Source organism: Leuciscus leuciscus (assembly GCF_965113295.1).
Source record: "Leuciscus leuciscus genome assembly, chromosome: 12".
Lineage (NCBI taxonomy): Eukaryota > Metazoa > Chordata > Actinopteri > Cypriniformes > Leuciscidae > Leuciscus > Leuciscus leuciscus.
In genome coordinates this window covers 5,213,774-5,229,979 of record NC_138736.1, presented here as the reverse complement: position 1 = coordinate 5,229,979, position 16,206 = coordinate 5,213,774, and the positions used below count along the sequence as shown (strand labels likewise).

The 16,206-nt window shown below is 37.8% G+C and overlaps 1 protein-coding gene across 2 annotated transcripts in view; it reads left to right on the top strand.

Annotated features, from left to right (window-relative positions):
* The window catches only part of gatad2b (GATA zinc finger domain containing 2B), a 44,304-nt gene extending 32,212 nt beyond the window's left edge, over nt 1-12,092 (top strand). Inside the window, exons 5-11 of one of the 2 annotated variants that reach the window (XM_082185879.1) lie at nt 1,470-1,604; nt 1,960-2,130; nt 3,313-3,667; nt 4,604-4,806; nt 6,240-6,350; nt 6,554-6,755; nt 8,006-12,092. In XM_082185879.1, the coding sequence (XP_082042005.1) occupies nt 1,470-1,604; nt 1,960-2,130; nt 3,313-3,667; nt 4,604-4,806; nt 6,240-6,350; nt 6,554-6,755; nt 8,006-8,142 (1,314 nt within the window). In that variant the 3' untranslated portion in view covers nt 8,143-12,092. The remainder of the gene's footprint in view (nt 1-1,469; nt 1,605-1,959; nt 2,131-3,312; nt 3,668-4,603; nt 4,807-6,239; nt 6,351-6,553; nt 6,756-8,005) is intronic. The other variant, XM_082185880.1, reaches the window with a different exon arrangement.
* The last annotated feature ends 4,114 nt before the right edge of the window (nt 12,093-16,206 follow it).

The window sequence follows — 16,206 nt, the reverse complement described above, 5'->3', positions numbered from 1 at the left end:
AAATGTCTTTCTTATAGTTGTCTCTTCATATTAAACTGTAATTGGAGAAAGTACTTTAGCATCAACAACAACAAAAAAAATCTGCATTGTCTGAAATGTGTTGTGTGCTGTAAATCTGCCTGTATTTGTACTCCACATGTACACTGCAGATCCTCTGTACAGCATGTTCACCTTCACTGTTAAAACACAGAGCAAAATAACCTCCCCTCGTGTCCAGCTGAGTGTTATATTAATGCCAGGAAAAACTGCCGAGGTAAATCGTTCTGTAGTTGAAAGGACGTTAGTTACTAGCGAGGGTGAAATAAGGTAACGGAGTGAGACAGGTAGCCATAACCTCACAGATACCATATCACAGCTCTGTGTGATGTTTGTCCATGTACGTGTCATTGAGATGTTTTGTCTGTACTACTCAACTCAGTGTCTGTCTAGATACAGGAATGGCCATAAACACTCACTCGCGCCTGACGTTCAAGTGCCACAACACACTCTTTGCTTGCTCTTGAACTGGAGGATGCAATTTTGATTTGCTAAATTGAGTTTGATTAGTGATGATGAGATGCAAGGTTTAATTTTTTATATTTTATATATATATATATATGTATATGTATGTATGTATGTGTGTATATGTATGTGTGTGTGTTAATCCACTGTATTTGTACATACACAATAATAATAAAAAAATTATATATTTATATATACATTTATACACACACACACACACACACACACACACACACACACACACACACACACACACACACACACACACACACACACACACACTGTGTACACATACGTATGCATTTAAATGGGTTATGTATTATATTCTTTGAAATTCCGTAGATGAAATACCATGATAGATGAATATGCTTATCATTCTTTCAGTGTGTAAAATGTCCCTGTTACCTGTCAGACATCCCTAAAATAGGTGTGTGAAGTCACATTTATCTGTGTGATATCCCTAGACTGTAAAAAAAAAAATATCTCTGGCCTCAACCGGTGAGTTAGGAACAGCAAAATTGTTGAACAATGGAATACGGGGAAGTGTTTGTTTCTTAAACAAATCCTAACAATCCTAAACGTTCAGTAAAATCCTGAACAATACCTATTTTTCTACTTCCAATTGGTGGAAATCGCACAGCAGCGTTAACTGAAAAATGTTGCTCGAGTTCCTCTAATACAGTGGATTTACTCAACCTTTTGGACTTCAAGGTTCCCACATTGTCCACAACAATATTTGAAGGCCCCCCCCCCCCCCACTCACAATTTCTACCTGATCAAATATTTTACAGCTTGGCAGAACTAAAAAGATATATATATAACAACCCTTGGAAGTTTGTCGAGGCCCCTAGTGGCTCCCGGCCCCCTGTTGAGAACCACCGTTCTAATACATAGAGATTTTGTTGTTGTTGTAAGTTATATTGGCACTCTTTGTACTAGCTGGATTTTGACCTCTTAATGTCTTTCAGGTGCCGGTGGTCCAGAATGCCCCGTCGTCAGTGCAGCCGTCACCCATGCACGGCTCTCAGGGGCTCGGGAAACTCCCCGTGCGGCCCGGCATGCACTCGTCCGAGCCTCAGAACCTGCGCACTGCACAGGTATATGTACGTGCAAAGGAGATATGCGCTCCAAAAAATTCCCTTTCTAAATATATGAGCTTTTTTTCTACATGCATTAATGATTGTTTCTAAAGCAAGCACAGAATACTCCTCATTATGTTATATATATTAGACTGAACATGTTAAAGCCTGCTGTTGGTTGCCATGGGAGCAGCACCTTAAGATCAGCATAACTGTATAGATTGGTACCAGTAACCATTTTTAATAACAGTCCATCTGTTGAGTACAAACAAAGCATTTGATGTCAACAGTGTGACTGACAGTGTCTGTTGACATCTAGTGGACATACAGTGCATTGCATATTTATTAATAGCTCTGTATGTGTTTTTTTCCCCCTTAGGGCCACACAGTAATCAGGTCTGCTGCCAATGCATCTTTGCCCCCCATGATGATGTCACAGCGGGTTATTGCACCCAATCCTGCCCAGCTTCAGGGTCAGAGAATGCCCTCCAAGCCTGGCATGGGCCGCTCCTCCACGGGTGGTTTGGGTAATGCAGTGAGCTATCAGCAGGTACGGTCTCACCGTTAAGCTCAAACACATTAGTCCTAATTCATTTTGTGGTTTTTCTCCCTGCAATTTATTGACATTGAACTTTTAAATAATTATACAATGTGAACAACTCAGATTTTTATCTGCTCATAATCTGTTCTGGGAGTTGCTGCGTCACATTTGTACTTTGTTAAATATCATTTATTACAGGCTCATTTCAAAAGACTGAATTTATAAACTAAGGCGATTTAGAAAAAATATATATTTTCAGGCTTTTGACAAAATATACACTAACGTTCAAAAGTTGTGGGTGTGATTTTTTACGTAATACGTTTATTTGGCAAGAATGCATTAAATTGATCAAAAGTGACAGTAAAGAAATTCTTTTGAACTTCCTATTCAAAGATTCCTGAGTTATGTATCACTGTTTCCACAAAAAATATAAAGCAGCAGGACTGTTCTCAAAATTCATATAATTGAAATAATGAAATTCAGCTTTGTATCACCGGAATAAATTAGATCTAATATATTTAATATTAGATATATATATATATATATATATATATATATATATATATATATATATATATATATATATATATATATATATATAAAATAATACATTCACATAGAAAACAGTTGGTGTAAGCTATAATGCAATTTCACAATATTACTGTATTTTTAATTAATAAATGCAGCCTTGATGAGCATCTTTAAAAAATATGAATGGTACTATATCTCAGTATTTATATATTTATGAATTGCCTTAAAATGGTGGGAGTTTTTTTGTTAATAGTTAACTAAATTAAATACAAAATAATCATGTTTTCATTATGAACACAGAACAAACAGTATTTTTAATATTTTAACTTTGTGCTATATTTGCTACAATACAAGAACAAACATTTTTTTATTTTGCCGCTTAGATTTAAATTTTGCTTTTAAAATTTCTCCTCCTCTGGATGGTGCGTAAAACAAGCCTTCTGGAACGGCCCTCGACTTAATAGCCAAATAAAAATTGTGCATTAAATCACAGCAGTATTCATAGTGTTGTTTAGTTTTATATCGCCAACAAAATCATATTGATCATGTCGTATATTTAACAAATCGCCCAGATCGCAGACAAAATCGCAGCATGAATCATTGATAAAAATGGATTGTGTCAGTCGCTGATGATTTGCCCTTTTGCTCTGTGTGATGCAGGCTGCCAGCCAGCAGGTGGGGGTCTCGCAGCGCTCGGGCTCCTCTGCGATCTACATGAACCTGGCCCACATGCAGGCAGCGGGAGCTGGCGTCGGGGTGGGTGTCAGCGGGGTCGGTGCCGTCAGCCCGTCCACCCTTTCCAGCGCCTCCAGCGTCGCTTCTCTGAACGACCAGGCCAGCAGCCAAGCAGCCGCTAAACTGGCCCTGCGCAAACAGCTGGAGAAGACCCTGCTGGAGATCCCTCCACCTAAACCCCCAGCACCCCTGCTGCACTTTCTGCCCTCTGCTGCCAACTCTGAGTTCATCTACATGGTGGGGTTGGAAGAGGTGGTGCAGAGCGTCATTGATAGTCAGGGTGAGAGTGAGAGGAAGAAACCACACCGCAAAAACTGTTGGATAGAGAGAGGATTCTGAACCTCGCACAATATGGAAACGCAATATAGTTTGAATTGCAGTTTGATACACATTAAGTCATATTGCAGGGTGTGTTCACACACTTTGCATGTTTGGTTCGATTAAAGTGAATTTGATGGCTCTGTTAGTGCGGTTCATTTGAATAAACGTGAACGCTGCCATCTGAACCCTGGAGTGCATCAAACAAACAGACCGAGACTAAACTTTTCAGGGCTTCCAATCGAACTCTGGTACGGTTTGACTAAAATACAAACGCTACACGGACCAAACACATCTAAACAAACCAAAAACAGGACATGATGTCACAAGATGCGATCCTACGAAGGACAGGTTGCCTAGTTGTTCACGCCATAGTCACAATGTTGCCCATTATAGTCCAGTACAGGCGCTGGAAACGCGTCTCCTTGCAGCAGATGTTTTGTTCTGGCGCTGTTTTGATTCCTTTACACATTTGATATGTTGGTAAAAATCATGTGTATGTACATACAACTAGCACATTTAGTCCAGAACGCAGCATTATTTTGGGATGTTCAGTAGGTTCCGTCGCATATACTCGGCCTTTAAAATGGCACTGTGAACACTAAGCGAACCAGGACTAAATGTATCATTTAATTTTTTTGGTCCGGACCAAGAGAACCAAGAGAATCAGACTAAAAGTGTGAACACACCCTAAAAGAACAAAATGGTTTAATCCACAGATCTAATGTTCAAAAGGGTTACAAAAATTGTGGAAATAGAATAATTTTCCGATCACACTTGACCCAAAAATAAAACAATACCTGTGATTTATTAAACCACATTCACTCAGTTCAATTTGCATGCAGGTCTAATTCTGTTCATCACTAAACTCCTCTTTTGTGTGTTTGTAACTGATCAGGTAAAATGCGGGGGTCACTGCCACACGTGGAGCCGTTCTTCTGTGCCCAGTGCAGGACCGACTTCACCCCACACTGGAAGCAGGAGAAGAGTGGCCGCATCCTCTGTGAGCAGTGCATGACGTCCAATCAGAAGAAGGCCTTGAAGGCCGAGCACACCAATAGGCTGAAGAACGCTTTCGTTAAGGCTCTGCAGCAAGAACAGGTCAGTCGATATCTGAGCTTTCATTTCACAGCTGGAAGTAGAGTTGTCATGATATCAACATTTCTGCAGTCAGTAACAGTGAAATTTGATGATTCTCAATAAAAGTTTCAGTGCCGCACTACAAACTAGAAAAAAGTTAAAAATGTCATAAAGCAGAAATCAGGGTTCCCACGGGTGCTTGAAATCCTTGAAAGTTTGTGAATCTGAAAAAAATTAAAAATAAATCAAGGCCCTGGAAAGTTTTTGAAAATAAACACACATAGACACACGTCCTTGAAAGTGCTTGAATTTATTTTGTGCAAGAAGTTTTCTGGAAAAAATTCCATATTATTTGCTTCGGTCCACTAATGTGTTATTTCGCCAACACTTCGTGGCCTATGCACACTAGCTTGCTTGATTTTCGTTAGTTACGCGCATTTACACGTTACGTTAAGTGTTTCCCGCGTGAGGTATTTGTGTTGTACGTTGCCATGACGTTCATGAAACTACTCTATGATGGTACCTCAACGTTTGTTGTTTGACACACATTAAGTCCTTGAATGTGAGGGTATTGGACCTGGAAAGTCCTTGAAAGGTCATTGAATTTGAAGTTAACCAAGGTGTGGGAACACTGAGAAATGTTAGATTAAAAAATAAAATAAATAGAAATTTTGTTTTGGTATTCAAATTGAAATAAAAATAAATGAAAGGAATATGGCAACTTTTGGAATTTGCTGTAAGTAATGGCTCCCCATGTTCTGTTGTATATAGTTACTGTTAAGAGGAGGAAACAAAGCATTGGTAACTCTTGTGAAATTTGTTTCCATGCCTGAGAGAATACACTCTGTATTGATTAACTGTTTTTTTTATATATATTTTTTTATTATTATAATTATTAATACTGTTTTGGTATATATGTAATTGCATAAACTTACAAGTGTCTTTGATTTAGGAAATTATTGAAGGCCTGCTTTCTGTATTTCTCCTTGAAAAATAAAAAATGACAAAAAAAATAATAATTAAAGCTATACATAAAAAAAAAAAGAATAGAAATTACAAAAATAAAATTACCAAAACGAAAAATAAAAAAACTAAACTCATAAATTCTAGTTCTAAAAATAGTATATAAATAATATTAAAATAATACTTATGTGCTGCGGAATTGCAGAAGTGAAATAGTAACTAATTAATTAAAAACAATGACATACAGCCTACATTTATTTCTCTATTAAGTAACATTTTCTTCAAGTTTTAAAGAATACATTAATAGTTTTTGTTCTTCATTTTACTTGTTTATTTGTCTTTATTATTTATATTGATTAATATTATATTTAATCATATAGACTCATTCATTATTATTATTATTATTATTATTATTATTGATTTAATACTGACGTTTCTAGCTGGTGGTTTGTGTGGTAACTGTGGTTTGTGTAACTGTCCGCTGGCTTCAGGAAATCGAGCAGAGGTTGCAGCAACAGGCCGCTCTGTCTCCCAGCTCCGCCCAGACTGTGCCCAGCGTGAGCAAAGCGGAAACCATGATCCGACACCATGCCCTCCGACAGGTAAACCCTCTCAGTGTGGACTAATAATGGGATCTCACGAGAGCATTTTTATGGATTTTGAAATGGATGTTTTATTCTGGCCTTTCAGCTAATCACAGATTTTAATGACTGATGATTCTGAATGCCAGTGTCCAAATGGCAAATTTAATGGTACCAAAAGGTGTTGTGAAATTTAACACTGATTCTGTGTGATTTGCTCTCAGACTCCCCAGCCACAGGCCGCTCTACAGCGAAGCCTGTCCAGCTCGGCACGAGGAGTCCTCTCTAACTTCGCCCAGGCCTCCCAGCTCTCGGTGGCCAGTGGGCTGCTGGGTATGACAAGCAAGCGCTGTGGCGGCAGCAGCAGTTCCAGTGGCGGCAGTCGGGCCCAGCATGACAGCCGCAGGCAGATCTACAATATCCCTGGTAAGATGATACTTCTCAATTAAGAACGCACTGTACACCTTAAAGAGGATTTTCACCTTTCTTTAGTGTGTAATTTTGCTGTTTGAGCTTGAAAAAGCTCTGCAAAGAACAAAGTCACTTCAAAGAGAGTTATTCTCTATATCAGTGTCACTGTTTCTGAACTCCCTGAAACGCCTCCATTGTAGTCTTGAGTTTTCTTCCAGTCACAATATTCCTCATTTAAATAATTCCCGCCCAAGGCATATGCAAAATAGATCTAATTTCGTTGAGTTTGTGGTGTGTTGAAACTGTGAGATTAACTGTGAAATTATATTAAAAAAGTTTAATGTTTGGTGCGATTTAATTGCAGATAAATGTGCAAATAAATTTTTTTAAACGATTAATAGCGCAAAAAAAAATATTATTCAATTTAATGTAATTTACTTTATTTCAGCGCATTTTAATTTTACTTAAATTCACGTTTCCCCCTTATTTTATTATTTTTATTTTGTTGGCATGATTGTTGCAGTTTGATAGCCTGGAAATCCAGACCTAAATCTAAAAGATTAATGGTCTGGCGTCGACTAATGAAAATCGCCCAGCTCGAGGGGCGGCACCAAGCGTGCATTTGAAAATCTCACTGCACGCAATTGGATAACACTACGACCAATCACAACAATAAACCCCATACGCTTAGCTACCAGCGGAGCTAACTGGTAGATTAGACTCTTGCCGTATCCGGTCGGCAAAACAGCAAAAACGCCCTTCTTGCAAAGGAACGATTCGAGCGGCGTCTTCTGTTCCTGTTTTAGATAAAAAGCCAAGTCTAACTCGTTCATTGTAGCGGCCAAAGCCGTTTCAAACAACCGGTGTTCATCCATAGCCATCTTGCAATGTTTACTAATGGCTTCGACGTCACAGCGCTGTCGTCATCTCGCCTCTGGCCCGCCTATATCAAATAACCTGATGTGATTGGTGCAGCTCAGATCGAGGGGCATATTTAATGAGCATCATTACTAGACACCAGAGTAACTCGCTGAGCAAATTCAATTTGTGCTCTCACGAGAACTGGATTACCAGGGTAGGAGTTTGATAGGATCACATGTGAAAAAGTTAGTTCCATTTTTTTGGGGGGGGGGGTGAGAATTGTTATTCTTGGAGTGTTTGTCAGGAACTCATTTCTAGAGCACCTTTTTTTTTTTTTTTTTTTTTCTCAACTTTTTTCCTTTACTTATCCCGGCCCCTCTTTTTGTCTTTCCTCTCCATTGCAGGTCTGAATATTGCCTATCTAAATCCGGGAGCCATTGGGGGCCACAAGGCATCCAGCCTAGCGGACCGTCAGCGGGAGTATCTGCTCGACATGATTCCCCCGCGCTCCATATCCCAGTCCATCACCGGGCAGAAATGAGCCCCGACGGGACTGCAGACCCCCCCTCCCCCCCTTTCGGACGCCCCACCACCCCTCTGTTCTACATCAGAACATCCCGACCCCCCCCCCCAACACATACACACGCACACCATCACCCCATCGCATGCAGTGCCTGTCCGTGTGCCTACCCAACTAACCCATAAGAACAGCTCAATCAGTCAGACTATAAACACCAGACTGTGCATCTCAAACTTCGGTTTCCTACTATAGCAAAAGCTCTTTATTGTTATCTCAACTTATTATTGCTGTTGTTATTGCTACTTCTATTATTATCACAGTTATTATTATTAGTATTATTGTTGCTTCTGTTACAGTTACTCTTATTACACTTATTAGTAGGTTTAGTGGTTTTTGCATCTTTTTATGTTCTTACCCTAATGTTTTTCTTTTTCGAGGGAGGACGCCAGATTGCAGGGTCTCTTAAAAATCTCCAATCTTTTTTTGGTTCATTTTTGAAATCTTCCTCCCTCAGTCGCCCTTGTAAAATTAGACTCATTCTCTCTCACGTCGTATATGTTCAGAGTTGGAATGGTTAAAGCGTTCTTACCCGAAGAGAGAGAGAGAGAGAGAGCAGAATCTTTGTAGCGTTACACACGTTTTGGAAACTACAAAGTCCTCCAAGAACCTTCCGGTTCAGAGAGATTGAGACAGACTCATGTACATTGATCAGATTGATCCTTATGCAGAGTGCTGATCTGAGAAGGCCACACGAACTGAAAAAGGACGGATGAGTCTCCTGCCGTCGAATGTTACGGAGAAACTGTAGAATCCGAGTCCTGTTACCGAGCAGGATCTCTCCCGTGTCTCTCGATGCCTTCACTTTCACAGGATGCAGTGATGTCGTATATCTCCTTGTGTGGTGACGTCGTGTTTCACTGCACAGCAGAGAATGAAGCCAGAGAGTTCTCCATCTCCATGAACTTTGTCTCTTTTTGGATTTTTCTTTCTTGCTTGGGTGTTTTTTTTTGTACTCTTTATTTTAATTTTTTCGTCGGGCGGCGTCTCCATCTGAAATGGCCGTGTATCTTAAAGGTACTTGCCACGGGAGACGATAATCATTGATATGTCAAATAGGTGGAATTATTGGTAAAAAAAAAAAACACACACAAAAAAAAACGGTTTATGCGTAGATTGTTAACGTGAGTTTTAACAGAAGGCATTGACAAGGATCAATCATCATGTTAAAGCAATGCACATGAGATGCCTCGTTGTGGAGGAGCACTTTTCTTCTTAATAAGTGGGGGGAAAAAAATGGTTAAACGAAAGAGGATAAGAATGTTTCAGCTTAAGGTATGGATGCCATCGGATGTCTCGGAGAGAGAGTTGGGAGAAAGATTTTGTGGAGCGTTTCATCTTTTCGAGAGAGACCTGCTTTTTTTCGACCCCCACGTTGAATGAATGCATTTCAAGATATGGTACGTGTGTTTGTTTCGGGCGATGGCGACAATATAAGCAGTGTTTAGTCGATATGCAGTATTAGGGATTTCGTGCAGGATGATTTGAGACTCCCATCAGCGCCTGTTATTGAGGCAGTGCTCCGTGTTTCACGAATGGCTTTCAAAGGGTTTAACATCTGCTTGTTGACTAGAAGTTGAGCACTTAACTTTTTTTTTTTCTTTTTTTTTTTTTTGATCCTAAGCATTTACCATGACACGTTTGGTTCTTTCGGAAATCAGACTTTTTGAGGTCTGTCATGTTTAATAGCCGTGAGGAAACTCGAAGCTATGAAGTGGTGAATTAATGGAAATGAATCTGTGCACATGCGTCTTTCTGTCATGTGAATAGTCACTGATCCTTGCAGTTTTTTTTTTAAACTGTGTCCTGTATAACGCCACTGATTTGTGGTGGAATGATGCAACTTTTGAACAAAACAATTTTGAAGCTACCTTGGATTTAAATTTTCAGGTGCAATATTAGATGATAGGATGTTTACATTTTTATGAATTTTTTTTCCTTTTTTTTTTTCCTGATAATGAAAATAATTCAGTCCCTTTTAGTCATTCTGTTCAGTCTTTGATATTATTTTTGCTCCAATTTTATGATCTGTATTTTTTTTTTTTTTTTGTTGTTGAAATGAACGTAGGGTGTTTATAATAACTCATTTCTCTCTCCTGCTCTCTCTTGTAGACTATATTAGATGCATCCATATACCTGTGTTCATGTATTTACGAGAAAGTTGGATTTTGAAGTTTAACTTCCTTTTTGACTCCTCGATTAAGTTTTTTTTTTTTTTTTTTTTTTTTTTTTTTGGTTGTTTAATTTCAGCTGTTTCTTAAAAAAAAATAAAAGAAAGAAAAAAGGAGAAAAAAATCAAATTTAATCAAAAAAAAAAATGTATGAACAGATGATGACACGATATTTGCTAGGTCAGAAGTAATAATGACTTATTGTACATATGCTTTTTTTCTCCCTTGAATTAAAAATAATGAAATGAAATTAAAATGGTTGTATATTGTGTAGAAAAGCAAACAAAAAGCCATGAATATTGTGAAGCTTGTCATTTCGTTTTGTGATCACTGTGTATTATTGTGTAACAAATGTGCAAAATGTATGGGATTATACTTCTCTTGTTTTTGAATGAGCTCTTTAGATGCATTTTCTCCCCGGCTGTACGTTTTTTGTAGTATGTAGTATTTGCAGAGGAAAAAAAAGTTCATTGTTCTGGTGGATCCATCCATTTCTGTAGTCTTTTGGACTTGAGACATGATGGGACAGTCTCGTATGTTACTTTTTTTTTGTTACCTCTTTTATTTGTTTCCACGATTGATTTCAAGCATTGAAGTTACGTAGATGTTCGGTGAATAAGTTCCTTTCTCTAATGTCCCACACAAAGTGTTGGTCTTACAGAACATGGACTGGATAAAAACATTTGACAGTATTAGCCCTCACCTGACCAAATCCAAAGCGATCATCATAAATGTAAAATCAAAGCACGCTAATGCTTTAGCTAAATTACTGGGTGCAGAAAACCCTACAGGGGAGATTGTGTAAATTTGTTTTCTATTGCTTACAGTACAAACTTTCTTCAATATATAATTTTTTTTTTTTCTAGGGAAAAATCACAATGCTCTTATTTTTTGTTTTCATGGAAGATTGTATACATTGTATACGACGAAGAAAAAAAAAACTTGTTTGTTTGTTTTTGACTGTTCCAATGCTTCTTGCCTTCAGCCTTTAAATCATAAGACAAAAAAAAAAATGGACTATTCGCACACATGCAAGTTTTGATCCTAAGGTTTGTGACTTAGATATACTTTTTGAAGTTTCATGTCATGGAATCACTGTCCATAATTCTCTGACTGGACAATCAGCTTTTCTGGAGTTCTAGCGCTGGGGTTTACTTCTCTCCATTTCTTTTCTTTTCTCTGCAATTTTTTTTCCTCCTCTCCCTGATTTTTTTTATTTGTTGCAAGTTTTTTTTATTTTTTTTTATTTTTTTATTGTTGAAGTGGGAGAGAGGGTTTTTGGTCATCATTTCTTTTCTGAATTTCATCTGAACTTTCATATATTTTTAAATAGACTTAGCTGCAATTTACCCAGTTTGAATTTTAAAGCAAATGGCAATATGTTGAAATCCGTTTGTAAAAGAAAACTATGATTAATTAAATTGTGTACAGTATAAAAAAAGAAAAAAAAAGAAAAAAAAAAGTACTGGAGATTGGCTTAAAGGATTATTGATTTTAGTCAAGGAAAATAAGTGCTTTTTGTCAAGTTTTTATTTTAATTTAGAACATTAATCCAGACCTTTTGCACATCCTTGATATTTAACTGTCTAAAATGGAGATGAAAAAATGCTGTTTGATTACTGCCGGTTGATTAACAACAATTATGCATTGACTGAAAAAAAAAAAATAAGCTAATTTTGGAGGAAATAACTTTGTAATATTTATCACTTGCAAGCTATGTTTAATAAAGGATGGAACAGTTTATCTCGGAGTGTGTTAACATTTGTCCGCAGCTCATTTATAGTGTTATTTGTTACATTTTTAGTTGGCCTATTTTGCCATTTTTAAAAGTCCTTTAGTATTTTTGACGTTAAAAAAAAAAAAAAAAATTATATATATATATATATATATATATATATATTGTATTGTTGTTTTATACTTAAGACTTTTCTTTTAAATGTTTAAAGGGATAGTTCGGCCAAAAATGAAAATTCTGTCATTAATTACTCACCCTCTCATGTCGTTTTAAACCCGTTAGACTTTCGTTCATCTTCGAAACACATTTATGTCCCTCTATTGACAGCTACGCAACTAACACTTTGACACTTCAAAAAGTTCATAAAGAGATCGTAAAACTAATCTATATGAATTGGGTGTTTAGTCCGAATTTTCTGAAGAGACTCAATCGCTTTATATGATGAACAGATTTAATTTAGGCTTTTATTCAAACATATAAACATTCATCAGCATGTGAAAACCAATGAGGTTCATTCTCGTGTTGCGCAGCACATTTGAGCTTCTGCAAGAACCAATGAATGAGGTTTGTTCTCCCGCGTCAAGCTGATCAATATTTATATGTTAAATTCAATCTGACTAAATTCAATCTGTTCATCATATAAAGCGATCGGGTCTCTTCAGACAATTTGGACTAAACTGCTGAATTTATATGGATTAGTTTTACGATCTCTATGAACTTTTTGAATCGTCAAAATCTTGACTGCATAACTGTCAATCAACGGAGAGACACATTTCTCCGATTTCATTCAAATATCTTAATTTGTGTTTCGAAGATGAAAGAAACTCTTATGGGTTCGGAACGACATGAGGGTGAGTAATTAATGGCAGATTTTACATTTTTGAGTGAACTATCCCTTTAAAACGATCAGATTGACAATGTTGTCAGGTCACTCTAAAGTTAAAGCCTCGGTAATGCCGCCACGATCAGAGTTCTCACACTCTTCCAACACACACACACACACACACACACACACACACACACACACACACACACACACACACACACGGTCTCCTGAGCCTTGGTCATTCATTTACAGACTAATCGGCTTCATTAAAAGCTTTGACTTTATCCGGTCACAACAATTATAGCTATTTTCCACAGCATCACTGTTCTTCTGTCTCCTGCCAGCAGATTCAAGGTTGTTCTCTTTTAAGGGATGATAGCTGTTATTATGGTCATACTAAACCAGTGTTAGTTGACACAGGTGCATGTGTGATCATCTGAAAGTGGACAGTGAGTTACTTCAATTCATTCTTATTATGCATTATTACAGCAATAGGCAAGCATTTTTTATTTTAGTGGTCATTTCCTTTTTAAATGTAATTTGCAGTCCTGATGAAGTCACAATTCTTCTAGTCATGTATTTTCACAAATGGATCCAAAGATAGTCAGTAATACGGATTATTGTGTTTAGCAAACATTTGTGTTTGAACAAGCAGTTGTAAAACACTGGTATCTGAGTGATACGGACAGAAACCAGCACTCCCTCCTGTTATGTGTATTGAATATTCCATCATATTCTCTCAATGAATCTATCTGGTGAATAGATTATTGACTGGGTCTTTCTTTCAGCAATCCAACCCTCCCTGTATACAAATGCTTCAGATGCTATATGGGAATCAAGCAACTTTAACCAGACTGAAGCCATTGACTTCCATAGTATTTTTTCCTACTATGGAAGCCAATGGCGACTGTCTGGTTACCAACATTCTTTAAAATATCTTATTTATCGTTCAATAGAAGAAAGAAACTCATACATGAGGGTGAGTAAATGACAGAATTAAACATTTTGGGTGAATTATCCCTTTAATATCAAGTAGGCTATAGTAATAAGTTTTGTCCTGGGCTCTGAATATCAATATGTATGAATTGTGAACATCGTATTGAACGAATTCCATTATCTATTAACGCCTTTAATGCTTAAGTAATTTTGTAAATTTAATAGGTGAGCAACCTCTTTTTTTTATTCATTCATCATCATTTACCGTGCACTTATAATCTGTTGCTTTGTGTTTATAGACATGACATGCTTGTATTAAGCAATATCCACATATAAAATTGTGCGCAGCCCACACAATTTTGTTCTTGGAATCAACCCACAAACATATTTCCTGTGCTCTTGCTTTTTTGGCTGAATATCTGAGGTGTGTTTCAGTGCTCGACATGCGCCCACCTGCTCTGATGTCTGTATTTCTCAACCTCTGTTCCTGGGCCGTAGAGCGGATGCATGAATGAGAGGGAGTGCTTGGGGTCAGAGGTGACGATATGATCATCGCTGACCATTCTGTTCTCTGACCTTGAGTGTGTAACGGGTCACAACTGCACATCTGTGCCGGCCAGGGTCGCAACGTGTGTGTCACGCCTTTGTCACACACTAACATGTTAGTGTGTGTAGTTCTATTCACGGGTTATGTAATCAAATGGTTGAGTAAGAGCTCTTGTTGAAAAGATTCAAAATCCACCAGAAATGCATCCCACTGGAAATCTGGAGTGATTCGTTTTCTGTCTTTCCAAGAATGTTTCCCTCAGGCCACTGCAAAAACATTCAGTGACTGCAAACTCTAAACTATTAGTCATTACTAGTGTAATTTCCATGTCATTTCCACCCGCATACACATTGTTTAGTGACAGCTAGTCCCGATTACGTCTCATTAGTCATCAGGAAGCGTGTCTGGAGAGGCTGCAGGTTGTAGTGGATGTCAACTTTGGAATGAAGTGAAGTTGGGAATGATCCCTGTCACCAGAGCAGCTGCAGGGCTTGGGCAGGGTAAGGCCTGTTCCTCTGTGAGTCAGTCTGCTCACCACTTTCTGGTCATCCTATTTCCCCTTTTTTATAGTAATGATCATTTCTTCACTGGCATTCTACTCTGACTGGATAATTTAGCCTAATTCTATACATTTCAGTCTCTTGCCAGCAATAGAGGGCAGTGTTGAACAGTGCTGTGTGAAATGCATCTGTGGTTATTCCCTTCAAGTGAGTTATTCTTTACTGACCCATCCATCTGCAAATGCCTTGATTTAATTTCTACTATGTTTCTATTTATAGTGTTTGCACCATTTTTTATTTTATTTTTTCTGGTGTCATTTGTAGCCTCTCCTCAAGTTCACGCAGGTGTCTAAAATGTTCATCACATTAAAGACAGTATCCAAGTACTTTTTGTCTCTATTTTGCACAGTATAGGCTATCTATTGTTTTATCATTTAATACCTAACAAACATCTTTTTACGAAAAGGTTTTCTTGGAAACCTATTTGTGCTATATTTCTTTGCTATCCTTTGGTTTAATATATGTGTCCAAATACTTTTAAGAGCCACTTATAGTGTGCAGATCCCCAACATTATGGTAATGTGAAAAAAAACCGTAATGTATTATTAACGAAATTCTTGACTTTGGCCATATTGTTCTTCTCTGCACGACGTGCGCGTTCGTGAGACTTCTTCTCAGCACCACCCAGTTTACTCCATCTCGCCCAGAAATAGCACACAAGTTGTGAGAAATAAAGATGAACAAAAACGCGACATAAAATAAAACCCAAGTACCTTCTTCTCTGAGGTGAATATATTCGTTGTACAAGAAGTTATCGCGTTCACATCTGTCAACTGTCACTCTGACTGACTGTCATCATCAGACTTCTGGTACGGTGATATTTAACTAGGTGAAGAAAGTAGGCCTACACGGATAGCCTACTTTTTGGGAATTTCTATGTGTTGTATTTCATGTCTTGTTTTTGTTAATCTTGATTTCTAACAACTTGTGTGCTTTGTTCTGGGCAAGACGGAGAGAACTGCGCGGCGGCGGCGCTAATTGTCATGGACGCGCACATCGGCCAAGAAAGAACAACGGCCAAGGTCAAGAATTTTGTTAAATATAACATTAGATTTCAGTTTGTTTTCCATCAAACCCTTTCGTATACCCCCAGAATACACAAAACTTCTCCTTTTGTTGTCCATAAAAGAACACTAGGGTGAGTCAATTATAGAGGTGAACTATTGAAATGGTAATATCAACTGTGAAGAAACTGAAATATGTGAAGTAACGTTGAATGTTTGCGGGTCCACAGTTTGCGGGTGGTTGCCAGG